Below are 15,493 nucleotides of genomic sequence, written 5' to 3'. Positions count from 1 at the left end.
CAAGGAGTCCTGAAGGCCCAGGGTGAGGCCAAGCAGGCAGACCATGCCACCCAAAAGTGCAACAGTGCATAGAACCTGGTCTTGGCACAAAACTCCGGTCCGAAAACTAAAACCAGAGAGATGGAAACGCCAAGAAAACACCCAAATGCAAAAAAATTACTCTAAATCTGACTCCATAACAATTGCAAGCAGAAACTCAACAGGAAAAAAAAAAGAATTTTACATAGGATCATGAATACCTAGAAGAAATGAAACAAGATAATAAAGGAAATAAAAGTTCTTGAGGAAAATTGAAAGAAGAATAATAAATAGATTAGAAGTGAATGAATTAATGAAACATTCACTCAAATGGTTACTGTGTGCAAAACATTGTGCCAAGTAGGAAAGAAAGTGGGAAATCTAACCCAGGTAATAGAATCTTCAAAAGCTGTCTAGACCAAACAAATCCTTAATTCCACAAGACAGGAAGAAATATTAGAATAAAATAAAAATATTGAAGAAAATATAAGATGTCTGATACCAGAAACAACTGACCTGCAAAGCTGTGCAAGGAGAGAGAATGTAAAACCATAATTAAAAAAAAAGAATGTTGTATTTCAAAGAATTATATGTAAAAATGGTCCAGATCTATTAAACCAGAGGGCACAGTGAAGATTGAAAGAATCCGTTGATTACCTCTCAAACTCCAAAAGTGAAATTCCCCAGAATGTCATAGATAAAATTAAGAGTTCCCATATTGAAGAGCAGCCATCTGGAAAAAGCAGGAACACACAAGACTAGGCAGCTTCTAACAAGGGAGGAGAGGAGATCTGATATAATCCAGACTGGTTTGTGACCAAGAAGGACTTACCCTTCCTGAGTAGGGTAATGTGGCGAGGTCATGTGGGGCTCAGAGTCTTCTTGTGTTGTCCTTTGTTTCATGGACTGCCTTTGACCAAAGAAGCCATCTTTCTGTTGCAGTCCTGTAGGGGCTGAGCCTCTCTCCAAGATTTAGCAGAGGCAGGCCCATTCTTAACCCTTTTTACCATATATTCTGTTGGAATAGGCATCGAGAACTCAGAGTCATGCTCTGGGGAGACACCTGAGGAGGACATCTGTGGCAAGTCAAATCCCATAACCACAAATAAAATTTAAAGCAAAGTCTCCGCTAGTTGCAAGCCATAGTTGACACCACTAAATTTTAGGGAGGTACAGGATTTTGGATCATTGTTTTAACTTTGTTGTAATGGGATTTTATTTCTTCCCTTTTCTAAAAGTAAGAACAGCAGCTTATTTACCTATCATACAGAACTGTCTAGAAAAACCTTGCCCCACCTAACTTGTAAATGACACCTTGGTCTTCTTGAGGTGGCATCTGAAATGACCGTTGTGTTTTCTTCCTCAGAATTCGAGTGGGCTGTCACAGACTTATCAATCACCACATCTTTACCAACCTCATCCTTGTCTTCATCATGCTCAGCAGTGCTTCTCTTGCCGCTGAAGACCCCATCCGGAGTCACTCCTTTCGGAATATCGTAAGCCAGCAAGTTTGTAGACTCACTCTTGTACATATGGATCAGGGGACTTCAGCATGGTGTCATTTTCTGCTCATTTTGACAGACTATATGGGGTTGTTTCAGTGTAGGGACATTAAAACAATTTGTGTTAAATTTTTATGCACCCTTTTGATATTGATGAATTAAAATATGTTTGAGGTTTGTAGTGTTATTTAAATGTAAGCTTTATGCTAATTGGAATTAGTAGTTTTGCAAATTATTATTTAGAACTCAGATGGAAAACCTGAATTCATGGTTTAATTTTCCCAAATGATTAGGTTATTTTGGGAAACCTTTTATACCTTAAATTGTTTATATTTAATCTTATGCCATATTACTTAAGAGTTTGGAGTAGATGATACAAATGGGCCACTAAGTTTGCATTTTATAAACTTCTATATTTATAAACTTCTAAGTTTTTCAACTTAACATTTTGAATTAGCCAAGTTCTCCTTTCCCAAATCATGAATAACCTAAGCCCTTTGCCTTCTCTTTTTCTCTCCTCATTCCTAATTCCAGCCTTTTGATAACCCCTCTTCAGACTTTCAGACAGTGGAGGGTGAGATCATGCATTTCATTCGGTTCAGGGTGTTCTGTACCAAGAAGCTCTCTTGTAGGTCATCCAGGGAGTCCTAGTCTTGCTGTGGCTCTTCAGGTCTCTGAGCTCTGTTAGGCATCACTGAGATGGGGGGGGGGGCAACACGTCAGCTCTGCTACGAAATGAAGGCTTTAGGCTTCTCCTTTTGATGGTGAAGGTCCATTCTACAACTAGTCATTTCCAAGGGAATGAGTCCCTGGGGCTTTAGGTTTTCCATCTTTAATTTCTTCTCTTTCCACTAAGGGGTTACGTTCCCTACACATCTGAGTTGTGCTGGATCACAAAGAGCTGGTGTTCCACTGGTACATTTTTTATGTGCTAGGAAAGAACTTTGTCCTTGAAACCATTCCCGCCCTGACTGATCCTGCTTTAGATTTTCAGTTGAGCCAAGACTCTGAACACATACACACATACTTCTTCACATAAAAGAGGAGGAAGGGTGATGGGTTATAAAATATACTGTGTAAGATAGTCTGTTTTTTAGCCCATCCCCCTTCCTCCTCCCACCCCTGCCACCAGTATTATGTTTCATTTTCTGATTTTCATGAAAATAGATACCTCTGCTGGTCAGAGTGTTGTGGAGCCTCACCACTCTGCTCTGCTTGGTGCCTCTTCTAATAATCTGACTCTTGGAGATTTGGAGTTAGAAGAGGCTTCAGATCAGTGTTGCCCCAGAGTCCACAATCAAGAACACTGACTCGGTGACACTTTTCTGGCTATTCCAACAATCTTGGTTTTGAAATTTGAAATATTATCCAGTTTATCAGATTCATATAATATCCTGTCTGCTGTGAGGGAGATAAAAAGCACTTAAAAAAGAACCTGTGCTGTACATTGTCATTGTTGTAAAGATGATGACCTCTGGGTTTGAGCCCAATTATACTCTATCATTTGGAAGAATGATAGTGTTTAGAGAAGATTCTGTTGAACCCTATTTATTGATATAAAACACATAGACAAGTAGCTAAGTGACCTCTGTGTACACATCTAGTGTGGACAAAAGAACGCCGTGTTGGCCAGACTCACCAGACTCCAGCTTTTTGAGGGGAGACAGTGGGAAGTTTGGGGGGTCCCTTGGCATGCTCTGCAGCCCTCCTCTCAAACTGCCCTTAGGGAGCATCTTTTCTGGCTACTGACACTGCTGGGCTCTGCCGGTCTTGACACTCCCGTGGATACACTTTTTAAAAAACTTATGAAGTATCTCAGTGAGTGAAAAGGTAGACAATGGAGCTGAACTGGAATCCTCACCCGCGGGCTTTCTGCTCCAGCTAGCCACCAACTCTTTTTCTTGGCCATTCCCGTTCTTTTTGGGCTGATCACAGCCCTGATGCAGGTATTAAATAGGGGATCATGGGAAGAGATATTAGGTACACTTACATGTACCTTCTATGGCCTGACCCATAAGGAAACAAGCTCACTATAGTCAGTTCCTCTTATTGAAAATTGTGTTTTAAACATTGGCCTTTGCTTTATTTTAACATGAACATCAACGTGCTACCTCAAGGGTTTGATCATATTTTAAAAAATTTAACATGACTTTTCTCTGCAAAGTGAATGCATTTCTTGTGTCATGGAAAGAGCATTGAATTGGCAAACCAGGATGCTCAGTTTCTCATCACAGCAGATTTGCCTTGTGACTTTTGGCAAGTCATATCACTTCTCAGTTGTCTGATGTGGTGGGGTTGGACAACATGACCTTGAATGCCCTTGTAGCTCTGCGATATTCTGGGATTGGTGAACCAAAAAATTCTTACGGTGTCCCATGGACAAATAATAAATATTTAAATTCTTGGGTATTTGAAGATTTTCTGATCGTGTGTTGTTGAACGAAGAAGCTTTCTTGGGTCCTAAAAGGTTTCCATATCTTACTATAAGAATGCAGAAATGGTCACCATCTGAAGAAATAGGTTTCAATTCCTTGCTTTCTTAGGAGGAGCAGGAAATATAGGCAGGGCTGCCAGCCTTCAATATGTCTGCATACTTGTAGATATGTCTGCATCATTTGTCTCTTTTGCTAATGGAACAGTCGCCCCAGACGATGTAATTCATCTTTAGTCTACTGTCTTCTGGTCAGTGGGGCCAGCGAGGGAATCCCTTCATCATTACCTAGCACTGTCAGAGAGCAGGATGATGAGGAGGGTGGTTATTCCAGGGAACCTTACAAGCCCAGCCCATGTGTGAGATTCCCTTGTCCTGGGAAGCCAAGAACAAAGGACAAAGTCAAAATCTTCGTCGAGTTAGTGCCATTGATCATTTCCTTTGCTTTGCTCTAGCAGGCTGAGCCCAGTGAGGGCTAGAGCATCATGTTCTGGGTTCACACACCCTTAGAACAGATGGCTGGGGAAAAACACCTTGCACATAAGCATGTTCCCCATGTACTCCCCAGTTAGCTGACTTCCCGGGCTGGGCTGGGCAGTGGGAGGGGGCTGCATGGGCTGTTCTGTGACTCTCTGTCTGACTCCGGTCTGTTTTCCTTACTCTGCCGCCTATTGTACCTTGCAGATACTGGGTTACTTTGACTATGCTTTCACAGCCATCTTTACTGTCGAAATCCTGTTAAAGGTAATGGCGTTTTCATCGATCCTTGCATGTGCCAAAGCAGCTTTCGCAATAATAGCTTCAATTTTGTGCTTGCTTTCCAGATGCTAGGTTACGCAGATTATGTCTTCACTGGTACTTTTGCATTTGAGATCGTTTTGAAGGTAACAGGTTTACCCAGCCGTGTGTTTAGAGGACACTTATTCCTGGGTGTCACCTGCCCAGGAAGGACGCTTGAAGTGTTTTGTTTTGTTTGGGGTTTTGTTTTTTGTCTTCTCTGCTCAAGCTAAACTTTTTTTTTTTTAGTACCAGAATATATTCTGTAACAATTCTATTTGTTTTTATTTTATTTTATTTTTTGGAATTTTGAATGCATGTAGGAGCTAATTTGCTTTATGATGTTAATGAGATCATTCATTTTGCTCCTTTAAAAAAATTATACTGTGTCAACTGCTGATATATAATTCACTGTGTGTGAGCTTTCTTCTGCCCTGCTCTGACACGTAAAGGAAAATATCTTTTATGGAGGGAGCATTTCATTTCTCATTTCTCTTGCTGGATTATATTTTCAGAGACTTAAAATAGTAAACTGCTATTTTCTTGCAATAGGATTTGCAAGATAACTTGGGTTTATTGACGTGTTAATATATTCTGCATCTGTTTTAAATATGGGGTTATTTTAAAAACCATCAAAACATACATAGGACAACTTAAATGTCTGGCCTTTGCATGACTACAAAGTTGGCATTGCCCCATGGAGTTTGTGTACTGATTGTGAGGGACATCCTCCAGGGAATGCACACAAAGGTCCCTTTTGACTTCCAGTGGAAAATTGGGAGTCGTCCGTGACCCACTGGACAGCAGGTAGCACATCGTTAAGCTTAGGGCAACGTGCTATTGAGAGCTGGTTTGAAATGTGTCTAATGCCTCCTTCCAGCTCCAGACAGTGCAGGCTTTCCACAAGGAGCTGAGCCTTGGCCAAGTGACCCCCTGGGTACCGAAGCCTTTCTTCTTCCATGAGAATCAGTAAACAAACTGTGCAGTTCTGAGTTTTAACCAAATCATGCTTTTTAAAGCCATTTTGGTCTCTTTTGTGTGTATCCCTTTAAAAACATATTATGTATTTATATGAAATCATATTGATAACTTGAGCTGTTTACAAGATGACTTGTAAAGTAGAACTTGGCTCTGTGCCACAGTGCACTGGTTGGGGGAGGGTGTATTATACGGTATTGTATGTGTTCACACTCTTCCATGAGGGTCTGCATCCCTTTTTCCTACCTTCCTTTGGATAATCTAATGAGCCCAATGACATCCATCTTTCTCCAAAGACACGGAATCTAGCAGTCCTTCAGATCATCACTCAGAGTGACAATAATGGTTTATACACTTGGAGATGAAGGTGTGAAATGTTTGGGAGAGTGAGCCCAATATGTACCAATCCAATTTTTACTCTGGAAATATTTTTAAAATAGAACACTGAGGTTAACTTCTTTCCCCCATAAGCTACCTCTCTGTCCTCAGCATTGAAGACTGAAAACCTCCAACTAATCCTTTTTTTCCTATATTACAAATTTTTCAGTTATCATGTGAACACAGTTACTCTGTGCTCATTTGACCAAATTAGTTTACAAACACCCATAGTTTGTCAGTTCCTTCACAATTACTTGAAATGTTGGTGTCTACAGCTGGTTCTTGACAGCAAAGTGAAGTAGAACAAGCAGATGGCCCAACTTAGTGTCTCAGCTAGAACTCCTTTCCGAAGCAAGATGGCAGCCCATTGGGATGGAGCACTGGACTTGCACTCTTGATCTGGAATTCTGGCATCCATGTAAATGTGTAAATTCACTCAGCTACTTTTCTTTGGAGGAAATATCACTATTTGCTACTCAAAAATATCTTTCTTCTCCAATACCCTGTTGATATTGAACAAGAATTAGAAAAGATCTATTGGTCTGTGGAACTCTATGTTGGGCAGGCCTCTAGGCAAGGAATTCCAAGCGGCCAGTAGCCAAGGATAGCTCTGACTGGTTACCTTCCAAATATGCTGCTCCTCTCCTAACTTGAGCCCTCTTTTCATGGGCGATTGGTGAACCTCAGACTTCTTCTCACTCTTGGCTAGGGTAGATATCATGCTGGATTTATTTACATAGTCAAGCTCACATGATTGATACAATCCTCACTACTGGTCAGATTATGGAACCAGGAGGATTTTGAACATGTATGTGGGAGTATGTTCATACCCAGTTGATATATTGGTTATGACTTTAAAGTCATGAGAATGATTTTCATGTGTGGAATGTAAAACCCATTTCATTATAGTCAAATAGCATGCATGAATGTACTTGATTATGGGAGTCAGGGAAGGGGGTAGTTTTAAGGTCACGAGAGATTTCTAAGGATTTTTCTAAAGGTGATACAGTTTCTTATGGATGTGGAGCCAGTAGCCAACAGTGAAATTCAGGCCCAGCTTTCCTTCTCCTTCCCTAATGAGAAAGCTGTTTTGGGAGTTTGCAATTATTTATTAGTTTTTTTCAGGGGTCACTGACACCCAGTACCCTCACATTTTGGTGGACTACCTATGCAAGAGGGACAACAAAAAGAGACCAAATGTCATCTCTCGGGAGGAATGCTATTCACAAATGTCAAATAAGGCCACTGATGAGAATTTAATCACCCACACTTGGAAGCACAAATTGTTTCTTTTAAAAATTTTTAGTTGTACCTTAACTTAACTATCCATGGACCATATTCTTTCAATCCAAAGATGTCAGTTAAAAAGCTCCTCACTTCCTTTGGTTTTATATCATCTTCATCATGTAAATAATGTTTACCAGATGAAACATGCACACCCTCCTTAAGGGTCTTGTAAACAGCCCAAGTGGAGGTGCCGCCGGAGAAGGAGGGAAACATTAAATTACTTGTAATTTTCTTTGTAGATGACAACCTTTGGAGCATTCCTTCACAAAGGGGCATTCTGTAGGAACTACTTCAACTTGCTGGACATGCTGGTTGTGGGTGTTTCCCTGGTATCATTTGGGATCCAGTAAGTGACCCAGTCACATATCTATGTGTGTATGTGTGTGTGCACATGTGTATGTGTGTGTGCACGTGCATGCAGGTGCATATGTGCCTGCACACTCACGGTTATTTTGGAAGTTGAGACATTGTACCGATTCTTAATATTTCGGAAATACTAAAGTTTATAGGGGTTGGGTGAGGGAGAGTCCAGTTCCATCGGTAAGTATCCATGAAACTTTGGGGATAGATAATTCTGGATAATGAACTTTAAGTATCCAATTTCTCAATTTGTTTAGCAATGGCTCACATTTCCTCATGTTACTCCTTGCCTTTGCTTGATTCTGTCCCTGCATGTTAGATGATGGCATTTGTGGTTTTAGGTTTACCCCTAGGAGTCCCTAACTGGCTGATTGAGAAGTGTGCCCTGATGGATTACAAGGCATCAGCCACCATCATGCCTCCTTTGTCTGCTCACATTTTCAGTAGGGAGGAGCCATTGCCAGGCATCTTTTTCTGTACCTTGGGGTTTTTTTTAAGCAGGAAGGAGGCTGAAGATCTTTAGCCTGAACTCTTCAATGTTGAAATACCCATGAAGCCCAGGGCAGAAATCACGTGACCTTCAGCCACATTTTCCTACCCAAAATACCTGTGGCATTGAAGCACCCATTTACTAGCTTAGTTATTAACACACACTCTCTCTCTTGCTTGTGATCCCAAGGAAACAAGTAAATAGAAAGGAATTCCTTCTTATTAAAAATTGAGAGTTTCTGTCTTATAGTTTAGATGGGCAAACTGCAGCCTTGAAGACACATGGCCCCCTAAGTCCTCAAGTGCAGCCCTTTGACTGAATCCAAGCTCCCTTAAAGGGTTTTGTTCTGGGAAGTTTGGATCTGGTCAAAGGGCTGCACTTGAGGACCTAGAGGGATACATGTGTCCTTGAGGCCAGAGATTCCCCACCCCTGCTTTAAACAGTTTTAAAATTTAGATCCTCCTCACCTTGTGTTTTAGGTGATACTAGCTTCTGCCACTAACATAGTCTCAAAGAAATGAACTATAATGACTCTAGAACAAATACTGACTAATGCCACACTGAGAGAAGAAAAATATCAACTCAGGGGGTGGGGGTTATTTAACTTTACTTTTTCAATGACCAGAAACTCATTTTCTCTCCTAGAACAATATCAAATTCATGAATTATGTTCAGTCTGTTATAATGAAAAGTTAAGTGCACACAGTTCAGAAATGTTTAGGTGCTTCTGGATTTTCCAGGAATCTGGGTTTAGCTTGGGACATCGAGACCCACCAGAAATATTACCAGGTTGCCATGTTATACCAGGCTATTTTCCTGCCTTTGTCTGTTGTTCTAGATATTATAGCAGTAAATAAATAACTATTATAAACCTAAAAGAATATAATATTTTGGTGGGATGTCATATTTTGGGGGGTTTTATTCCTTTTTTTACCTTTCTTCTCTTAGCATAGTTCCTGGAACTACCTTTAAAAGGTAGCTGACTGACTAACTGGCCTTGAGCCAATGAAATAGTACTACCTTTTGTGTCTGTCTATAAATGGTCTTTTAAAAATGGGTCACCTCCATGGTGACAAATGAAAACAAATGAATGACATGTGACAAATCATGCTTCCTCCCATTTGTCTTTTCTCTAGATCAAGTGCTATCTCCGTTGTGAAGATTCTGAGAGTCTTAAGGGTCCTGAGGCCTCTCAGAGCCATCAACAGAGCAAAAGGACTTAAGGTTCTTATCCATCTCCCCTTAGAATGTGTGGTTCTTTGGCGTGTCTGTCTTATCTTCATGTTCCTGGCATCTTCTAAGCCAGAGTGGGGTTAATTCCTATTGATTCTAAGTGAGTTATACTAATGTAAGTGATCTGATTCAATTTTCCTCCAGATAAGGCCTCTCTGCTAGTGGCATTCCCTCTGTGTAAGTGAGATGCTTTGCAAGAAGATAAGGAAAAACTCATTTACCAAAAGTTGTTGGCACATTGCTACCTGGTTTGGGTCTGCAGTGTCAATCAGATAGAGTCTTGAAAAAGCACGATGGGTGAAAACTTGGAAAAGCAAATAGAGTTTTGTAAACATCCAAATATCTGCCAATTTTTAATCCAGAAATAAGTTATAACAGCTTTCCACTACATACTGTTTTAATCTGATCACATATTCTCTGTACCCAATCTCACTGGGCCCTGTGTTATCTCCATTTTACATGTGAGAAACTGAGGCTCAGAAGGGGCTCGAGACAGAAGTCAAACACGTCTCCCTCCTCTCTCTTCTGCCCCATGTGCTTCCTCAAAGTCAGGCTTTAGATAATGGACCAAACTATCAAAGCAAAGCATCCATGTTCTTTTCTGTTGTCCCTTCTCTTCTCTCACCAGCATGTGGTTCAGTGTGTCTTTGTTGCTATTCGAACCATAGGCAACATCATGATTGTCACTACCCTGCTCCAGTTCATGTTTGCCTGCATTGGTGTCCAGCTGTTTAAGGTAGGCTTGGGAACAGATCCTCAAAATTGGAAAGAATGAATAAATAAATGAATAAAGGAGCACAGAAGCACTTGGGTACCGAGCATGGGGGATTCACAGAAAAAGCAAGATGGCCCCTTCTCCCACACTCAGACTAATCGGGGAGCCAACACTTTGAAGAAAGTTTAGCTGAAGAGCATTTGGCTAGGCTAAGACATTCTAAGAGTGCAGTAATGGGATGAATGCCAAGCACCCTAGATACATAGTTAAGGTGGCAGTACCAGGGATAGTTGGTAAGGCCTAGTGTTTCTCCATCTCATCAGAGGGAATGGAGTTGTTGATGCCCACCTCATCTAAGTTCTATGAGTCCTCATGAGGCTTGGGCCAAGGGAGAAGGTGGTAACACTACTCCCGAGGCCCGTCTATCTAGGATAGGTTCTGGAATGTGCCGGGAAGCAGGTGGAAGGCAAGAGACATTAGGGCATCCTCAGTGGTGGTAGCTCTCCCTGCCTTTTAGTTAACCAGGATTGGTTTTGGTGTAGAGAGGGTAAGGAGTGGGCACGGTGCCTCTGGTGATGGTCAGACCCTCATTTTGGAGTTTTTCAAGGGCCTACATTTTCCTGTTCTCTTTATATTTAGGGGAAGTTCTACCGGTGCACAGATGAAGCCAAAAGTAACCCTGAAGAATGCAGGTGAGCAGCTGAAGGGACTGGAATCTTGGGAGGAAAAGGGAGAGAGAGTCTGAGGACAGCTTCAGAGACCAGTCTAGACACTGAGCATCCACTGATGGGGTGGGCTGAACAGTCTCATTCCCTGGACGAGCCCGTCCACTGTTAGCTATTCACAGTGGGATGAGTTTACACTAGCTCTGGAAGAAGTGATGGAATCACTTCACTTATTATCTGTTATTGAGATAGAGTAAAATCTTTCATTATATTGAGAATTCTTAACCTGGGGTCTGTGGACTTGTTTTTTCATATTTTGATAACTCCTTCAATAGAAATGGTTTCCTTTGTAATCCTGTGCATTGCATTGTATTTTATGCAGTAAAAAAGCATGATTCTGGGAAGGAGCTCACCCATAGGCTTCAGCAGACAGTTCCCCAAGGGACCCAAGACAGAAACCAGTGAAGAACCTCTTTGAGGCATTAGATTCTCTAGAAGTATTTACTTTAAAGTCAGGAAGCATTTAGATAAGTCAAACCGGAAAGTGTTTAAGTGCTTAACTAGTTGGGCATTGGCTAAGAGCTCGGGTATACAAATAAAAGTAAAGTGAAAGATACTCCCTGTCCTCAGGAAGCTTACATTATAATAGAAGAAAAATACACATAAGAGGAAGCTGAAAAAAGTCAGGGTGAAGGGATGGGGAGAAAGAATGGGAGAAAGAAAGGGAAAGAAAGGAGTCTGGACTGTCAGGAGTTGTCTAAAGAGGAAGGAGGGAGTGAACATGGCTGGCTGGCTGGGGCACTTTCCTTGAAAGAGAGGTCCAATCAGAAGAAAGGGCCAAGGGGAAAAGGGATCTTCTAGGGTTAGAAGGCTGGTGGGTTACCATGAAGAAGAAAGGGGGAGCCCAGAGAGGAATGGAAGGGAAGCTTTTCTGAATGGTTACCCAGCTTTCCCCTCTTTCTTTGTTCTGCCCTCCCTCTATTGGGCACTTGTATGTTCTGCAGGGTGCAGGAGAGGCCAGGAAGAATTCTACATGTTCAGCTTGGGGCAGATTTTCAATTGTGCTGAGAGTTATAAAGGGAGACGACCAACCATTGGCTAATGCCTGGGTGCTTCCTCTGCATCATTGTACCCTCCTGTTCACCATAGTCACATCTAATTCACTTACTTCTCTGTTTGCTCTCTTTTTAAAAAATTAATTTTTTTATTACAAACTTAACAGATATCCACAAACATGAACACTTAAGTTTGCAAGGACTCAAAAAGAGGGTGTACGTGGTGCTCTGAACTTATGTGTCGTCTCTTTATTTGTTAAGTGTCAATTAAGTTTAACACAATAAATAAGCAGGGCAGTTTTGTGACTGTGTCGCTTTTGACATTCCTTCTCTTTCTTTTCAGTGGAGAGTTCTCTCAGCTTCCAGGTACTGATAGAGCTTTCACTAGAGAAGGGGGAGGGCGATATTCCTAGCACAAAGTGAACCTTCCAGATGGATCTGGTATTAGAACAAAGAGTAGATCAGCATATAGCAGGATTCACTTTCCATCTCAATTCATCAACAAACACTCATTTTATAGTAAGGTAGAATACAGATATTTTCCTTTATTTAGGCTTTTGACTCAGAAATGTCTTCCTCATTGAATCCCAGAGCTTGAGTCGAGGAGGATGACTCTGAATTCCAGATGGCAAAATAAGCAAGGAACATTTAATATATGACTCAGGCTGGGGTTTTCAAAGTAACCTCTTTTGGAGCAAAAACATTGGTAGAATATTCAGTTTCCTCCTTCATGAGAACAGAAATTGGGTGAGCCTTTGTTGTGGTCTTTGCAGCAGCTAGTTGATGGTAGTTGTGCTGTTGAGGCAAATGTTCATTGCTCAGCCCCAACCTCCCCACATGGTGCAGTCAACTCACACAAGTGTGCCATTGGCCATCAGAGTACTGAATAAGGATGTGAATGACTGAGCCAGACCCATCCCCCCACTCAGAGCACCCATCCTCCTGATTCTGCATCCAGAGCACTATTCTTATATTTGCCTCTTGTTTTTAAGGACTTGTTTTTGCTTCTCAAGGGCAAGTACTGTTTCTTGTTCCTTTTGTTTCCCCTACATTGCTTTATTTCATTTATTGCAGTTGTTCACATACATGTGAAATGTTAATGTTGTGGTAGTTTTGAGTTTGGTTTGGTTTCCATTTTGAGGGCGAGGGCTAAAAGGTACTGTCAGAAAACTTGAAATTTCTTGGATTATGGATTTAGTGCTGGAAGGGATCTCCTTCCAGTCATCCAGTTCCAGCTCATTTTCTAGACGAATCACAAGAAGAGCTGCCATTCACTTAGGTGTTTTATACAGGGGATCTCATTGGAGCTTTACCACAACTCTTTGAGGTCAATGTTATTATCTGTGTTTTATAGATTAAGAAACAGACCCAAAGAGGTGAAGGGACCTCAGGTGTGAGAGCTATTGAGATCAAGTCTTAGAACCATCATGTAAATAGGTACTTAGAGAGGTGTCAGAACCACTCCAGAAAGGAGAAGGAGAGGTAGGCTGAAGGATGGCCTTAACTCTGTGGGTTGGTTAAGGAGAATGGGAACAGTGGACAAGAAGTTCCACATTGAATGTAGTCTTTACCTTTCACAAGTGGATTCATGAAGATTCCTATTTGGTTTTTGTCTTGCTGTAGGGGACTCTTTATCCTTTACAAAGACGGGGATGTTAATAGCCCAATGGTTCGAGAGAGAGTTTGGCAAAATAGTGATTTCAACTTTGACAATGTCCTTTCAGCTATGATGGCTCTTTTCACAGTCTCCACGTTTGAAGGATGGCCTGCGTAAGTACTGATTGACATGTGCCTTCTTCTGTTAATGAGTCCCAGGATCCACACTTAACCCATTCAAAACAATATCGATGAACTCAGTCACCTGCCCCTCCCCCGGTGTCCCTTCATCAGAAAGAATTACTTCTTTTCTTTTGCTTCCTTCCCCATGATATCTTGGAGGTCTTTATTTGTAGAACAAGGATTTCTTGGCCCTTTAGGACCTAAGACATAAAGGTAGAAAATGTAGCTATTAAGAAGTCCATCTTGGGCACCCAGGTGGCGCAGTGAGTAAGAGCGCTGGCCCTGGAGTCGGGAGACCCAGGATCGGTGCCGGCCTCAGATACTTAGTACCCACACAAAATAACTGGCCATGTAACCTTGAGCAAGTTACTTAACCCCAATTGCTTTAAAAAAAAGAAGTCCATCTGTTGAGACAGTGCAATAAGACCAGAAGAGGAAACTGAGGATATAAACAAGGGCAAAGAGGAAACAAAATAACCACTTTCTGCAGAAGGTGAATAGCTTACTTGGAAACAAGAGAATTGATTAAAAACTTAATTGAAAAATTAATAACTTTATCTGGGTTTCAGGATGTGAAACAAATAATCCTTCAATTTTCTATATATTACCAACAAAACCCTACAGAGACAGAGAAATTCTATTAAAAACCACTATACAATATATAAATGTGTGGAAATTTACCTACCAAGACACATCAGAACTATAGAAATACAATTACAATATACTTCTTACAGAAATAACTGTTCACGTGTAGGCTGAGCCAATATAATAAAATGATAGTACCACCAAAATTTATTTATTTATTCAATGCCACACCAACCAAACTACCAAAGGATTATTTTATAGAGCTAGGAAAAATAATGAAATTTATATGGAGGAACAAAGGCCAAGAACATCAAAGAAAATAATGAAAAAAGTACAAAGGAAGGTGGCCACACAGAACCACATCAAAGCCAAGCAGCATCCTCAGAACTATTCAGTCCAGAAAAAAATTCAGAGATGTTGGTCAGCAGAGCATGTTAGGTGCACAGCGTCCGAAGCAAAAGGACAAGTAGCAGCCTGTGTGATGAGCACAAGCCCCCAAGATTTCGGTGATAACTCACCATTCAAGAAAAACTGCTCATCCATTCTGTGTGTGGAAATATAGATTGTATTTGATGTGAGTTCAACATTCTAAAAAATAAACGTTAGATCAGTAAAAAAGAGATTTATCTGTTGCCACCTCTGCTTCTCAGGTTCTAGGATCCAGTTCTCTTGGGAAGGGGGAGATATGGGAGACATTCGGAAAGATGTTGAAGCTATTGCTCTGTTCATCCCCAATAGTAAAGAGGTTAACGTTTCCTAGAGGAAGCTTCGGGAGGTTCCCGTGTGTCTGGGACCAGTGTGCTTTCTTAAGGGCAAGGCTCTCTGTCTTTGTTCACGTGTCTTCACACAGTGACTGCCCTGTGCAGTGCACGGGACCAGGTATGCTGTGCTGGCCACGTACACAATGCTGGACCAGGTACACTGTGCTGGCCATATATGCTGTGCTGGCCACATACACTGCACTGGACCAGGTACACTGTGCTGGCCACGTACACAATGCTGGACCAGGTATACTATGCTAGGCCAAGTACACTGCACTGGACCAGGAACACTGCTGGTCACATATGCTTTCTGTGTCAGATACATGGTGCTGGACCAGAGTGCTTGTCTCACCAGCATCAGTTCATATAAGCCTTTTGACATTTCTCTCAAGTTCACAATTTCTTATAGCGCCATAGTATTCCACTACATTCATATACCACAACTTGTTCAACCATTACCCAATTGATGGGCATCCCCT

At 41.4% G+C, this 15,493-nt stretch overlaps 2 protein-coding genes across 2 annotated transcripts in view; one reads left to right on the top strand and one right to left on the bottom strand.

Annotated features, from left to right (window-relative positions):
* Positions 1-4,508, bottom strand: part of TKT (transketolase) — a 495,005-nt gene extending 490,497 nt beyond the window's left edge. Inside the window, exon 1 of the mRNA XM_069084377.1 lies at positions 4,503-4,508. The gene's annotated coding sequence lies outside the window, so the exon portion shown is untranslated. The remainder of the gene's footprint in view (positions 1-4,502) is intronic.
* Positions 1-15,493, top strand: part of CACNA1D (calcium voltage-gated channel subunit alpha1 D) — a 368,515-nt gene that overhangs the window by 254,992 nt on the left and 98,030 nt on the right. Inside the window, exons 20-26 of the mRNA XM_069084375.1 lie at positions 1,385-1,514; positions 4,636-4,695; positions 7,611-7,717; positions 9,358-9,445; positions 10,083-10,190; positions 10,809-10,861; positions 13,513-13,659. Of these exons, the coding sequence (XP_068940476.1) occupies positions 1,385-1,514; positions 4,636-4,695; positions 7,611-7,717; positions 9,358-9,445; positions 10,083-10,190; positions 10,809-10,861; positions 13,513-13,659 (693 nt within the window). The remainder of the gene's footprint in view (positions 1-1,384; positions 1,515-4,635; positions 4,696-7,610; positions 7,718-9,357; positions 9,446-10,082; positions 10,191-10,808; positions 10,862-13,512; positions 13,660-15,493) is intronic.

Source organism: Petaurus breviceps, unplaced genomic scaffold (genome assembly GCF_028583685.1).
Source record: "Petaurus breviceps papuanus isolate PSGF00001 unplaced genomic scaffold, PetGlider_PUasm1.0 174, whole genome shotgun sequence".
NCBI lineage: Eukaryota > Metazoa > Chordata > Mammalia > Diprotodontia > Petauridae > Petaurus > Petaurus breviceps.
This window is presented reverse-complemented; position numbering and strand designations above follow the sequence as displayed.